The 15,732-nt window shown below is 40.0% G+C and overlaps 1 protein-coding gene across 1 annotated transcript; it reads right to left on the bottom strand.

Annotated features, from left to right (window-relative positions):
* Window positions 1–1,441: 1,441 nt before the first annotated feature.
* Window positions 1,442–8,612, bottom strand: LOC128241022 (uncharacterized). The gene is made up of 5 exons (XM_052958007.1): window positions 8,465–8,612; window positions 6,289–6,512; window positions 2,210–2,336; window positions 1,878–2,068; window positions 1,442–1,564 (listed from the first exon to the last, which is right to left on the bottom strand). Exons 1-5 carry the CDS (start codon window positions 8,610–8,612, stop codon window positions 1,442–1,444), a joined length of 813 nt encoding a protein of 270 aa, XP_052813967.1.
* Window positions 8,613–15,732: the final 7,120 nt, after the last annotated feature.

Raw genomic sequence — 15,732 nt, 5'->3', positions numbered from 1 at the left:
TTGAACTGTACATTTTGCGCTATACAAATAAAATTGTATTTGTATTCGAGGAGTGTTTCGAGCCATTTCATTTGTCACCTCATGACCTGATGGAATTTTGGTGCCAATGGTATCGCTCGTTTAAATTGTTTCTGCAAACTCATAAAATGATAGTGATGTTATTTAACTCGTGTAAAGTTAACAACATTGATAAGTATCGGAATAACACCGTCACCTTTTTCCGAAATTCAAAAGCATCGATCTGTCAAGAATCGTTTCGTTTACAACTCTTTGACTAAACAGCTATATACTAAGACAAAAATAATATCAAAGTTCTAATTTTCTTTCTCAAGGTAATACCTATTTTGAAGTATAAATTGAATTAAAATAATCATATTGTAAAGTAGTTAATGGATGGTGAGAATATATAGATTTTGTCATGGATATTATTTTCAATAATGTACCCTTGCATAATTCTAAAATAATTGTTTTCGTAAGTTTAAACCTGTTTATGCGAAAGTGCATAAATTGGCGAGGTCAAAATTCAATCAGGCTAAAGTGCGCCATATGGTAGTGCGAACAGCGGTATAATAGTGCAGCCCATTTCCACCACGCTCTTTGTGTATTTCTACATTTGGTTGGATTTTCGCATCAACTTCGCATTTTCTGCTCCCGAATTGGCACATTGTCACATTTTGGCCCCGCCCCTTGATGTGTTTTCGCATTATCACTTGCCACTTATTGCATTTTCAACTTCCGGTGGCCATACACAAATTGGTTTAAACCTTTACACGTATACAGCCATTGTATTTAATAAATGTATGTACAATTGTTTACACTTATGTATGTGCGGGGCGTTTCATCGCTACATAAATGCACAGGATGCGGGGTTTTTTCCTTATCATGATTTGTATAATAAGTCGAATCGTATTCGTTACTATTATAAATGGCACTTGTAAAAAATACAGTGAGTAGATTGATTTAATTAAATAAAAAGAAGAAAAGCACTGACAGATCATAATAAATAGAAATACTCTTATCCCTACAGTTGAAAAACCTTAAAGACTCTTTAATATTTTGTCTATTAACTCTTGCCAAAAGCTGTCGCACATGTATGAATACGCTGAGAACCCCTGGCATAATGGCATTAAGTAGTACAGCTTTGTTACGCCGTATTTGGTAGCGACAAGGACTGGAAGTGATAACCAAATCATCATCGTCATCATCATCATCATCATCATCATCATCATCATCATCATCATCATCATCATCATCCTTCCCCTCATCTCCATCCTCAGCCTCACCGTCACCCTCGTCCTCAACCACGTCTTCATCCTCATCCTGATCCTCACCTTCATCCTAATCCTTACCCTCACCCTCATCCTTCCCCATCGGCCTCATCTTCATCACCACCCTTATTCACACCCTCATCATCATCCACTTCCTTATCCTCACCCTCATCCTACTCCTCAACCTTATCCCAAACATTACCCTCGTCCTCATCGTTGCCCTTATCCTCACCCTCGTCCTTATCCTCATTCTCACCTTCATCCTCATCCTCACCCTCATCCTCATCCTCATCCCCCTAATCATCCTGACCTTTATTATGCTAATCATCCTCAGCATCATCCTCCCCCATTCTTCCCCTCCACCTTAACTTCATCATCACCCTCATACTTATCCCCAACCACATCCTCCTCCCCATCATCACCCTAATTCTCATCCTCAATCTCATCATCATCTTCATTCTCATCCTCACCCTCGTCCTCAACCTCGTCTTCATCATCACCATCATCCTCATCCTCATCCTTCCCCTCCACCTTATCTTCATCTTCACCTTCGTCCTCAACCTCGTCTTCATCCTCATCCTCACCCTCACCCTCATCCTTCCACTAAACCTCATCTTCATCATCACCCACATATGCATCCTCAACCTCATCCTCCTCTCCATCATCACCCTCATCCTCATCCTCATCTTCATTCTCATCCTCACCCTCGTCCTCAACCTCGTCTTCATCCTCATCATCACCCTCATCCTCATCTTGACCCTCATCCTCAACCTTGTCCTCACCCTCACCCCCCCCCCCCCCTTACCCTCATCCTCATCATCACCCTCATCCTCACCCTCGTCCTCGCCCTCATCCTCATCATCACCCTCATCCTCATCATCACCCTAATCCTCATCATCACTCTCATCCGCACCCTCATCATTAACGTCACTCGTTATCACCCTCATCCTCGTCCTCACCCTCACCCTCGTCCACACCCTCATCCTCACTCTCATTCTCGTCCTCACCCTCATCCTTATCCTCACCCTCACCCTCGTCCTTACCCTCATCCGCATCCACACCCTCATCCTAATCATCACCATCTTAATCATTATCTCCCTCGTCCTCATCTTCATTCTCCTCCTCATCCTCCTACTCATCCTCATACTCAGTATGATCATATCCCTTATCGTCAACTCAAAGTGACGATGATCATCTTTATTATAATGAAAATTAATGAAGATTTCCCCAATACTACCGAAATACATTCCATTGCAAGCTTTGTTAACGAATTGTAAAGACTCAGTCATTGTTGACTAGTATGCTTTTATTTCGTTATTTTTTTGGTGCAGCCACTTATACTTGCGTCTTCAAACACAAAGGTCAATTTGGGGTTAGAATTCAATCATGGAATGTCCCTGATTCGCGTGATTGTAGATCGTGATTAATATTCAATTAAAAAACAGCGTTACACGATCACGATTAGCAATTGTGATTCCGATTGTCAATTAAAAAAGGAACCTCAGGTATCACACACACACACTATGATTTATTTGGCACAAGCCTTCCGGAAGCCAACAAAATGCTAATATGGAAGTAGCACCATGTTGAGTTTACTCGGCAAAAATGCGACAATGCCAAAATGGGCAAAATGCCCTAAGTAGCGGCAAGTTGTGGGGGAAAAGGGGCCAATTAGTAGCGCTTAAATGTGCCATTTGGTGGGGCTCATTTGGCTGGGCTCTTTGGCGGGGCTGAAATGCGCCATTTGGCTGTTTTTGCCGGGCTGAAATGCGCCATTTGGCGTTGCGAAATAGCGAAAATGTGCTATGTAGCGGGGCGAAACTGCGCTAAAAAGAGGGGCGAAAGCGCGCGATGTAGCAGGGAGAATTTGCGGCAAGTGGCGGGCTAAAAACAATGTGCTGGGGAGAAGTGTGCCAAGTGGCGAGGCGAAAATGCGAAGTGGTCGTGCCAAAATGCGTCAATGATAACATGCGCTAAGTGGCGGAACGAGAATGCGCCATAATTATGTCGTATTTCACCCAGTCAGAAGGTGCATTTTCACCCCGTCCCTTGGCAATGTGTTTTCCCCGCCACATCGCGTATTTTATGCATTGTAGCCTTTTTGCCCTTTCGCAGCAAAAATGAGGAAACAGGAAATGGCTCAAATCAGCCATCAAAGGCCTGGCTACATAGGAGAAAAACATAGCTAGATATTGTTATATGTTGTGTATAGGTATTTCATATTCAGTACATTGTTTGATAATCTATATGTGTCCATGGTGACAAAAAATCATTTAAATACACTTTGTTTTCCCATTTGATATTTTGCCCTCTATTTGTCACGTTTTTTTTTATATAAAGCATCTGCATTTCTTTTTCGAATATCTACTGTATAATTTGTTTTCGTTTAACTATGTATCTAACGATAAATGGCCGATGTTGGTTCGCTTTTGTTTTCATATAACAAAAGTCATAAACGAACAAAATATCATTTATCTATATGAAGTACGCGTATTGAGACGTTTCGACAATGAACAAGTACACGTATTGAGACGTTCCGACAATGAACAAGTACACGTATTGAGACGTTTCGACAATGAACAAGTACACGTATTGAGACGTTCCGACAATGAACAAGTGCGCGTATTGAGACGTTCTGATAATGAACAAGTACGTGTATCGAGACGTTCCAACAATGAACAAGTACGTGTATTGAGACGTTCCGACAATGAACAAGTACGTGTATCGAGAGGTTCCGACAATGAACAAGTACGCGTATTGAGACGTTCCGACAATGAACAAGTACACGTATTGAGACGTTCCAACAATGAACAAGTACGCTTATGGAGACGTTCTGACAATGAACAAGTACGTGTATCGAGACGTTCCGACAATGAACAAGTACACGTATTCAGATGTTCCGACAATGAACAAGTACGCGTATTCAGACGTTCCGACAATGAACAAGTACACGTATTCAGACGTTCCGACAATGAACAAGTACACGTATTCAGACGTTCCGACAATGAACAAGTACACGTATTGAGACGTTTCGACAATGAACAAGTACGCGTATTGAGACGTTCCGACAATGAACAAGTACACGTATTGAGACGTTCCGACAATGAACAAGTGCGCGTATTGAGACGTTCTGATAATGAACAAGTACGTGTATCGAGACGTTCCGACAATGAACAAGTACGTGTATTGAGACGTTCCGACAATTAACAAGTACGTGTATCGAGACGTTCCGACAATGAACAAGTACGTGTATTGAGACGTTCCGACAATGAACAAGTACGCTTATGGAGACGTTCTGACAATGAACAAGAACGTGTATCGAGACGTTCCGACAATGAACAAGTACACGTATCGCAACGTTCCGACAATGAACAAGTACGCGTATTCAGACGTAACGACAATGAACAAGTAAAAGTACTCGGACGTTCCGACAATGAACAAGTACACGTATTCAGATGTTCCGACAATGAACAAGTACACGTACTCAGACGTTCCGACAATGAACAAGTACGCGTATTGAGGCGTTCCGACAATTAACAAGAACACGTATTGAGATGTTCCGACAATGAACAAGTACCCGTATTCAGACGTTCCAACAGAGAACAAGTACTCGTATTGAGATCTTCTGACAATGAACAAGTAAACTTATTGAGACGTTCCGACAATAAACAAGTACACGTATTGAGACGTTCCGACAATGAACAAGTAAACTTATTGAGATGATCCGACAATAAACAAGTACACGTATTGAGACGTTCCGACAATGAACAAGTAAACTTTTTGAGACGTTCCGACAATAAACAAGTACACGTATTGAGACGTTCCGACAATGAACATGTACACGTATTGTACCCGTATTCAGACGTTCCGACAATGAACAAGTACGCGTATTGAGACGTTCCGACAATGAACAAGTACACGTATTGAGATGTTCCGACAATGAACAAGTACACGTATTCAGACGTTCCGACAATGAACGAGTACCCGTATTCAGACTTTCCGACAATGAACAAGTACACGTATTCAGACGTTTCGACAGTGAACAAGTACACGTATTCAGACGTTCCGATAGTTAACAAGTACACGTTCCGACATTGAACAAGTACACGTATTCAGACGTTCCGACAATTAACAAGTACACGTATTCAGACTTTCCTACAATGAACAAGTACACGTATTCAGACGTTCCGACAATAAACAATTACACGTATTAAGACGTTCCGACAATGAACAATTACACGTATTGAGACGTTCCGACAGTGAACAAGAACCCGTATTCAGACGTTCCGACAATGAACAAGTACACGTATTCAGACGTTCCGACAATAAACAATTACACGTATTAAGACGTTCCGACAATGAACAATTACACGTATTGAGACGTTCCGACAGTGAACAAGAACCCGTATTCAGACGTTCCGACAATGAACAAGTACTGAAACACACACTGTATTGCAATCTTACTCTGAAACACACACTGTATTACAATCTTACACTGAAACACACTCTGTATTGCAATCTTACACTGAAACACACACTGTATTGCAATTTTACACGGAAACACACACTGTATTGCAATCTTACACTGAAACACACACTGTATTGCAATCTTACACTGAAACACACACTGTATTATAAATTTTCACCGAAAAATATATGTTCCCTTTTTAATATATGCCTACTTATAATAAGACATTTTATTACAATTTCTAAAAAAAAAGCGCAAACTCTTTGCACACGTAATGTAAAAGACATTTGATATTGTGTCCAGGCCCTGTGCACACTGATGACTGATTTAGATAACAGAACGTTAAATTTCGAAATATCGAAACAGTAATAAATATCAAGTTTTAAGTGACTGGTAAATTTCTTAGATTCACCGAAAAGCATTTAATAATCATGTCTCTACGCACGTGTACCTCAATGAATTTCGAATATGAACTATTCATATTGCTATTATTCTGACTGCAGTTGCGGACATAATGTCAAGCACATCGTATGTACATTTATACATTTATACCTGTATGTACTGATTTTCGTCAAAGGTCGATGGAGCCCATGCCCCATAATGCGTATCAGTCGGTACGGAATTGAGTCTGGAACCTCTTGTGTCAAACAGCGCGCTATCCACCGACGAGGCGGTTATCTGGTCGTCGGACACAGGCTCTGCTCCGTTCACTAGGTACTCTGTACTCTGACAGGCATCTGTTCCGCTCACTAGGTACTCTGTACTCTGACAGGCATCTGCATAAATAAAATAGAAGACTTAATTAACTGTACGTGGTAAAAACCGCTGAATATATCGACAAATTCAGCATGCCTTATATCTATTTTTTAATTGACTTAATATGTGACAATGTTCAATCCTTTTCCTTGTTTCATAATGGAAAAGTTCTGAATCAGCTTTTATAAGGTAACTTGTGTGTGGTTGAAATTTATGTTGATGTTATTGTATTACAATGGACTATATATGCTCAAGTTTGTACGATAAATTATTTGATCGTTTACGTTCCGTCCACGAAAACGGTATTAAAATAAGATTTTGGACATAAATATTTTTCTATGTAAGGTCTCAAGATTTTCGATATTGGTATAATGTAACGCAAACAAATAATATATCTATTTTACATTCAGAATATATATATATATATGGAACAATTTAGTTACTGAAAGGCTTCCTTTCACATATAAGATAACTAACAACATGTTAAAATAGGGAAATGTTCATGTAAATTACTATCTGACAATTGTTCTTTAATTTTTTTAATTAAAATTTGAAATTTCAAACAGAAATTATTTTTTCTCTAAAGTTGTCTGAGCCTCACCTTGATTTGATAAATAAACATGTATAAGCAGTATTGGATGATCTTTATTCAAATCTTTTTATCAATCACTAGGTGATATTTTGATAAATTGATGTGTTGTCTGGTTTGGATTGGATTAAATTGTCTCCCTTGATTATGTGCATTCCTATTTTAAAAAATGCCAACAATAACTATTTACACTCTCTTAACAATGTTCTTGCATTCTAATTGTAGTTTTAGCTTCCGACGTATTTTCGGAGAAAGAATACTTTCAAATACAGTTGTTCAAATGGTATTGAAAAAAGCTAATTTTACGAACTCATTCACAGTTTATGTATATCCTTCCTTTATATTTATATATATTATACCTCACATAAATTTGTCCCTTCTTTATATATATAATCTCGATCGGTCCGTATATCACTGTATTTGGATGAAAATCCAGTTTTATGACGTCAGAGGTCCATATTCTATTTTTGGCCGGTCCGGATCTCGCCAAAATTGTTATATGGACCGCTGTCGTCATACGATTGGTTAGTGCGGCTTACTATTTTCACAACGGCGAAAACTTGTCGCAAGTAAACATTATCAGGTTTGTCAAATAAAACACATTTAAATCGCTTCAAAAATATTGTCTTGTAATGAAAAGTGTTCGGTATAATATAAGAAATATAACACACCACTTCGGGCCATATGGCATTATAAGGACCGGCCAGTCAGCCCCGAATGTGAATGGACCTCGGCTAACGCCTCAGTCCATATACACCTTTGGTGGCTGACTGACCGGTCCTTATAATGTCAAATGACCCTCAGTAGTGTGTAATATTTCTTAAATATTTGTTTAAGAAATAGTAGAACCCTCTTGCCAGGGTCACCGCGTTTGACACAGTCTTGTAACAGCTCATAGAAACATCATTTAGGTTACCCAAATATCATGACCGTACACAGAAATAATACGACTGGTAGTGAGCTCAACCAACGTCCACAATGAATCATTCACTGAGCTACCATTCTTACCCCTAACTACAATAGTTAAAAATCCTCTTGCCCTACTTAACTACGATTTTATAACTGTCAATTATTAACAATTAAATTCTCAGTTTCTTTAACAAAAATTGCATGTGCGGACACGTGGTGTGTTGTGTGAGTGCATGCGTGCGTGTGGTTCGTTGTGTTTTTGCGTGCGTGAGTCCCTGCATGCGTGTGGTGTGTTGTGAGTGTGTGCGTACATTCCTGCCGGCATGGGTGTGTGTGTGTGTGTGTGTGCGTGCGTGCGCGCGCGCGCGCGCGCGTGTGTGTGTGTGTGTGCGTATGTGCGAGCGTGCGTGCGTGTGTGTGAGTGTGCGTGCTGGTTGTGTTTGTGCGACCCAACTTACAAGTGTATTAACTTACCATCAGCAGGTGTAATTAGAACGACCTTTGTGAGTTCAGAAGTACTGATGACGTCATCTTCGGTGTCGGAACTAAAGACACATGTTTTGGAGACTTTGTCATATCCGCAAATGTTGCTCGTGCCCTTCCTTCTAGCCAAGACGCACATGCTTTGACATTGTATAAGAGAAACTCCCAAAATACTTTCAGTCGATGTTGAGACTTCTTTCCCTGTATATACTTTGGCTCGAAATTTCTCTTTTGCCTCAATTTGTGTTGCTATTAAAAGAAGTATCAATAATACCACCAAGTTTAAAGACATATTGAACTATCACTCTTAGTACGCCAAGTAAAATAGTAGAACAAGAGTGTTTTCGTGCTCGTGAAGTCCAAATGGGATTTCTGAGGGAAATGTTAATCATAAATCATTTATAATGTTTGAAATCCTTTTTGAACCAATGGGATGACAGTAGTTTTCCAATTATTCGACGTTTAATATTCATATATCGACGTTTGATTAGCCGTATATATTAGTGTTGAGTCGTCAACATATTGGTCGCTCATATTGAAGGTTATTGTTATTCTAATTGTTTTATACAAAGTTATCTGACGCTTTAAATAAAATACTTGCGCTGCAAATATTCGAGGCTGTAAACACTACACGGGTAACGACCATGAATAACCATGTGTCAAAGTATAATTGACAAAATCTTATTATACCTATACTTTCCTCAAATTGCCTCATTTACCGTTGCTTCGGCACATATTCAGTGATAGAAGTGAAAGATATACGATTAGAGGCCAATAAGGTGGGGCTTCTTTCAGTAACAAAATATTTTCAAGCATTATATAAGTTTTCCATTATTTGAAGGTCTGTATGAAAATCTATCGTTTAAGTTTGGCCCAGCCATGCGAACGATGCATTATCATATAAACCTCCAAAAAAACAATAAGAAATATTTTTGTTTGTGTAACGCTCGCCACAACTGTTTATTTAAACCAAAATGCATTCATGCCAGCAAATAATAACAGATAACTTTATTTACAGATAATCCGGAAGAACCCTTCTCTGTGTTTATCGAATTACGTCTACCAGCAGATACTGATTGACAATGTCGAAAGACAGAAAATACATCAAACTTTTACACAACTCGATGATATCAGAAGTACATAACAATAGTGGCCACCTCAATCGGGCATATAAAGTAAATCGTAAATTTAAAAAAAAATGATACAATAGCGAACGATCATTATATCATAATTGATGCAACTGTAAAATGCCAGTACACAACTGTAAAATGCCAGTAAACTTTAAAATGCCAGTACACAACTGTAAAATGCCAGTACACAACTTTAAAATGCCAGTACACAACTGTAAGATACCCATAACACAACTGTAAGATGTCAGTACACAAGTGTAAGATACCAGTACACATCTGTAAAGTGCCAGTACATAACTGTAAAATGACAGTACACAACTGTAAGATACCAGTACACAACGGTAAAATGCCAGTACACAACCGTAAGATGCCAATACACAACTGTAAAATGTCAGTACACAACTGTACGATATCAGTACACAACTGTAAAATGCCAGTACACAACTGTAAAATTTCAGTACGCAACTGTAAGATGCCAGTACACAACTGTAAAATGCCAGTACAGACAAAAAAAGAAGTGTTCTTCTTGGTAAGCACATTACCTGTCAAGATGAGAAGTGTCAGAGCTCTGTTGTGCGTAATTTCTGATTTGTTATATTTGGAATAGACATGCGATCTACTTAATCCGTATCGATGGCCGCTACTGTCTGAGGTTGATTTTCTTTTTTCAATTTATTGTATGTATATAACGAGCAATAGACAAGAAATGGTAGAAACGGTATGTGTTGTTTAAATTCTACGAGCGTTTAATATTTGGAAATTGTCAAAAAAAGAAAGTCTTAATGCCCCACGGAGCTATATTAGTAGCTTATGGCGTATGGACACCTAAGTGGCTTCATTAAACGCTGAGGCCTATCTTTATATGTAGCTGATGGCGTATGGACCCCTCAGTGGCATCATTTCACACGGAGGCATATCTATAGATGTAGCTGATGGCCTACAGACCCCTCAGTGGCTTCATATCACACGGAGGCTTTTCTATAAATGTATCTGATGGCGTAAGGATCCCTCAGTGGCTTCATATCACACGGAGGCCTATCTATACATGTAGCTGATGGCGTATGGACCCCTCAGTGGTTTCATAATACACGAGTCAGGGTATTGCAAAAACCTTCGGGTAGTCCACTTGTATGTCGTTCTAAGGAAGAAGACAAGGTATTGCAAAACCTTGGGGTAGTCCACTTGTATGTCGTTCTAATGACAAAAGGCAGGGTATTGCACAAACCTTGGGGTAGTCTGCTTGTATGTTGTTCTAAGGAATAATTCAGGGTATTGAACAAACCTTGATGTAGACCACTTGTATCTTGTTCTAAGGAAGAAGTCAGGGTATTGCGCAAACCTTGGCGTAGTCCACTTGTATGTTGTTCTAAGGAATAAGTCAAGGTATTGCGATATCCTTGGTGTAGTCCACTTGTATGTTGTTCTACGGAAGAAGTCAGGGTATTGCAATATTCTTGGTGTAGTCCACTTGTATGTTGTTCTAAAGATGAAGTCAGGGTGTTGCGAAGTCAGAGTATTACGCTAACCGTGGTGATGTCCACTTGTATGTTGTTCTAAAGATGAAGTCAGGGTGTTACTTTTTATCAATAAACTTTAAATTAATGATTATTTTGTAAGAGTTCGATTCGGTTTCAGCGTGTTTGCAAAGATATTTTTGAAGCGCATTACGGAAATAAATGGTGCATGGTCGACAAATTATAATCATAGCTTTTGCATGATTATCATACCAGTGAGAATAGATGAATCATATTGTAAATTACATATAATGAATAATATATTTTTTAAGTTTGCGGCTACATATACAGTATGTATATAAAGCCCATGTTTTATATCTAGTTTGCTAAACAAAATCCAACGATTTCACTTTCATACCAATGCCTCAGATCTCAGAAGGTTTGCGTCATCATCCCGGCCATTGTCATGGTGCACCCTTAATAATGCATACGTTGGGATTAAATGCAAATCGGAAACTTTTGTTGTGAAACTAAACAATACACTGACATGACACAATCAGTTGAACAATGCCGTGGTAATGTTTCATGTTTTCAAATTCTAAAAGTCTTCGGTAGCGAATGAATAACATTTGAGATATAAATGTTTAATTCATGGTAAAAACTGAAGTGCGTAGTCATACAAGTAACTGTAAAGGTAATATATTGAAAACCAACGTTCCAACTTTAAATGCATCGGAAGTTCAAAACATGCCCATTTCAAAATAATAGTTTTTGTTTCTTTCTGCTTAACTTAACCGTTTTTGGCATTAACCGGGCTCCGAAAAGCGGAAATAAACAGGTGTGGCTTTGGTGCCGGGAATCAAACACGTGGCAGAATAACCTCGGCATCAGGAATACCGCATGAAATGGCCCGGAATCTTGCGTACATATATATAGCAGGTAACATCCTCATGACCGATATGGCCACATTTGAACAGTGCCGACACCAAAATCGAATTTTGCATAGTTTAAGTATTTTTCATAAATCTGTTACCGGTTAAGGACTTACTTTACGCGATACCATACGTTTCGTATCGGTCAGGGACCAACATTGCAATATACCATATGTGTCGTACCGGTCAGGGACCAACATTGCGATATACCATACGCGTTGTACCGGTCTGGGACCAACATTGCGATATACCATACGTCTCGTACCGGTCAGGGACCAACATTGCGATATACCATACGTGTCGTACTGGTCAGGGACCAACATTGCGATATACCATACGTGTCGTACCGGTCAGGGACCAACATTGCGATATACCATACGTCTCGTACCGGTCAGGGACAAACATTGCGATATACCATACGTGTCGTACCGGTCAGGGACCAACATTGCGATATACCATACGTGTCGTACCGGTCAGGGACCAACATTGCGAAATACCATACGTGTCGTACCGGTCAGGGACCAACATTGCGATATACCATACGTGTCGTACCGGTCAGGGACCATCTTTACGAAATACCATACGTGTCGTACCGGTCAGGGACCAACATTGCGATATACCATACGTGTCGTACCGGTAAGGGACCAACATTGCGATATACCATACGTGTCGTACCGGAAAGGGACCAACATTGCGATATACCATACGTGTCGTACCGGTAAGGGACCAACATTGCGATATACCATACGTGTCGTACCGGTAAGGGACCAACATTGCGATATACCATACGTGTCGTACCGGTAAGGGACCAACATTGCGATATACCATATGTGTCGTACCGGTCAGGGACCAACATTGCGCGATACCATAAGTCTAGTACCGGAAAGGAACCAACATTGCGATATACCATACGTGTCGTACCGGTCAGGGACCATCTTTACGAAATACCATACGTCTCGTACCGGTCAGGGACCAACATTGCGATATACCATACGTGTCGTACCGGTCAGGGACCATCTTTACGAGATACCATACGTGTCGTACCGGTCAGGGACCAACTTTGCGCGATATCATAAGTCTCGTACCGTTCAGACACCAACTTTGCGCGATATCATACATCTCGTACCGGTCAGGGACCAAGTTAGCGCGATAGCATAATTCTAGTACCGGTCAGGGACCATCTTTGCGAGATACCATACGTCTGGTACCGGTCAGGGACCAACTTTGCGAGATAAAATACGTCTCGTACCGGTCAGGGACTAACATTGCGAGATACCATACATGTCGTACCGGTCAGGTACCAACTTTGCGCGATATCATAAGTCTCGTTCCGATAAGTCTCGTACTGTCGTACCGGTCAGGGACCAAGTTGACGTGGTACCATAGGTGTCGTACCGGTCAGGGACCAACTTTGCGCGATATCATAAGTCTAGTGCCGATAAGTCTCGTACTGTCGTACCGGTCAGGGACAAAGATGGCGTGGTACCATAGGTGTCGTACCGGTCAGGGACCAAGTTGACGTGGTACCATTCGTCTCGTACCGGACAGGGACCAAGTTGGCATGGTATTATAGGTGTCGTACCGGTCAGGGACCAAGTTGACGTGGTACTATACGTCTCGTTACGGTCAGGGACCAAGTTTAAGCGGTACCATAGGTGTCGTACCGGTCAATAACCAAGTTGGCATGGTATCATATGTGCCGTACCGGTGACCAATGTACTTCAGATAGATAGTGACCGAGGTACTTCAGATATTAAGTGACCGAGGTACTTCAGATAGATAATGACCGAAGCACTGAGGGTCATATGACATTATAAGGACCGGTAAGTCAGCCCCCGAAGGTGTATATGGAGCGAGGTCCATTCACCTTCGGGGGCTGACTGGCTGGTCCTTAAAATGCCATATCATATGGCCCGAAGTGGTGTGTTAAATTTCTTATATTATACCGAAAACTTGTTTACCATTTAATAGTTTTAAAGCGTCTTTGATGTATTTTATTGAACATATCTTAGAATGTTTACTTGCGAAAAAAATGTCGTTGTGAAAATTGCAATCATCACTCAACAGTTTTATGAGTGGATTTTTATTAAAATACATTGATATAAGGACCGATCAACTTTATATACCCAAAGAATGGACACATTTATGTGAGGTATAATATAGTTATATAGTGACCGAGGTACTGAAGATAGATAGTGACCGAGGTATTTCAGATAGATAGTGACCGAGGTACTTCAGATATATATTGATTGAGGTACTTCAGATGTTTAGTGACGGCAATACTTCAGATTGATAGGGACCGAGGGCCATCAGATATATAGTGGCCGAGGTACTTCAGATAAATAGTGATCGAGGTACCTCAGATAGATAGTAAGCGAAATACCTTAGATATATAGTGACCGAGATACTTCAGATATATAGTGACCGAGTTACTTCATATATATAGTGACCGAGGTACTTCAGATATTATGTGACCGAGTTACTTCAGATAAAAAGTGACCGAGGTACTTCAGACATATAATGACCAGGGTACTTCATATATAAAATGTAGAGGTTCTTCAGACATATAGTGTCCGGGGTACTTCATATATTAAGTGACCGAGATACTTCAGATTTTTAGTGACCGAGGTAGTTCAGATATAAAGTTACTGAAGTCCTTCAGATAGATAGTGGCCGAGGAACTCCAGATAGATGTCGACCGAGATACTTCACATATATAGTGACCGAGGTACTTAAGATAGATAGTGACCGAGGTACTTCAGATAAATAGTTACCATGATACTTCAGATAAAACTTGACCGAGGTGCTTCAGATATTAAGTGGCCAAGGTACTTCATATTTAAAATGACCGAGGTACCTCAGACATATAGTGACCGAGGTTCTTCAGATATAAAGTGACCGAGGTACTTCAGATATATAGTGAACGAGGTACTTCAGATATAAAGTGACCGAGGTACTTCAGATATTAAGTGACCGAGATACTTCAGATTTTTAGTGACCGAGGTAGTTCAGATATAAAGTTACTGAAGTCCTTCAGATAGATAGTGGCCGAGGAACTCCAGATAGATGTCGACCGAGATACTTCACATATATAGTGACCGAGGTACTTAAGATAGATAGTGACCGAGGTACTTCAGATAAATAGTTACCATGATACTTTAGATAAAACTTAACCGAGGAGCTTCAGATATTAAGTGGCCAAGGTACTTCATATTTAAAATGACCGAGGTACCTCAGACATATAGTGACCGAGGTACTTCAGATATAAAGTGACCGAGGTACTTCAGATATATAGATACCGAGGTTCTTCATATATTAAGTGACCAAGGTACTTCAGATTAATAGTGACTGCGGTACTTCAGATATATAGTGAACGAGGGACTTCAGATTAATAGTGACCGAGGTTCTTCAGAAAGATGGTGATAGAGGTTCTTCAGATATATAGTGATAGAGGTACTTTAGATAGATAGTGACCGAGGTACTTCAGATACAAAAAGACCGAGGTATTTCAGATAAATAGTGACCGATGTTCTTCACATATATAGCGACCGAGGTACTTCAGATATAAAGTGACCGAAGTATTTCAGATAAATAGTGACAAAGGTTCTTCAGATATATTATGACCGAGGTACTTCAGATAGATAGTAAACGAAATACTTCAGATATACAGTGACCGAGGTTCTTCAGAAGAATAGTGACGGAGGTAAATTTGATAGATAATGACCAAGGTACTTCAGATATAT

Source organism: Mya arenaria, chromosome 7 (genome assembly GCF_026914265.1).
Source record: "Mya arenaria isolate MELC-2E11 chromosome 7, ASM2691426v1".
NCBI classification, from domain to species: Eukaryota; Metazoa; Mollusca; class Bivalvia; order Myida; family Myidae; genus Mya; species Mya arenaria.
This window is presented reverse-complemented; position numbering and strand designations above follow the sequence as displayed.

Bases quoted from the DNA above. Each gene is read 5' to 3' on its own strand.
- LOC128241022 (XM_052958007.1), bottom strand. From the start codon at position 8,612: ATGTGCGTCTTGGCTAGAAGGAAGGGCACGAGCAACATTTGCGGATAT. The intron at 6,513-8,464 runs GTAAGTTAATAC...TTATTTATGCAG, and splicing joins TCTAATTACACCTGCTGATG to ATGCCTGTCAGAGTACAGAG. The intron at 1,565-1,877 runs GTTTAGTGGAAG...CAGGATGATTAG, and splicing joins TGGGTGATGATGAAGATGAG to GGGGATGAGGATGAGGATGA.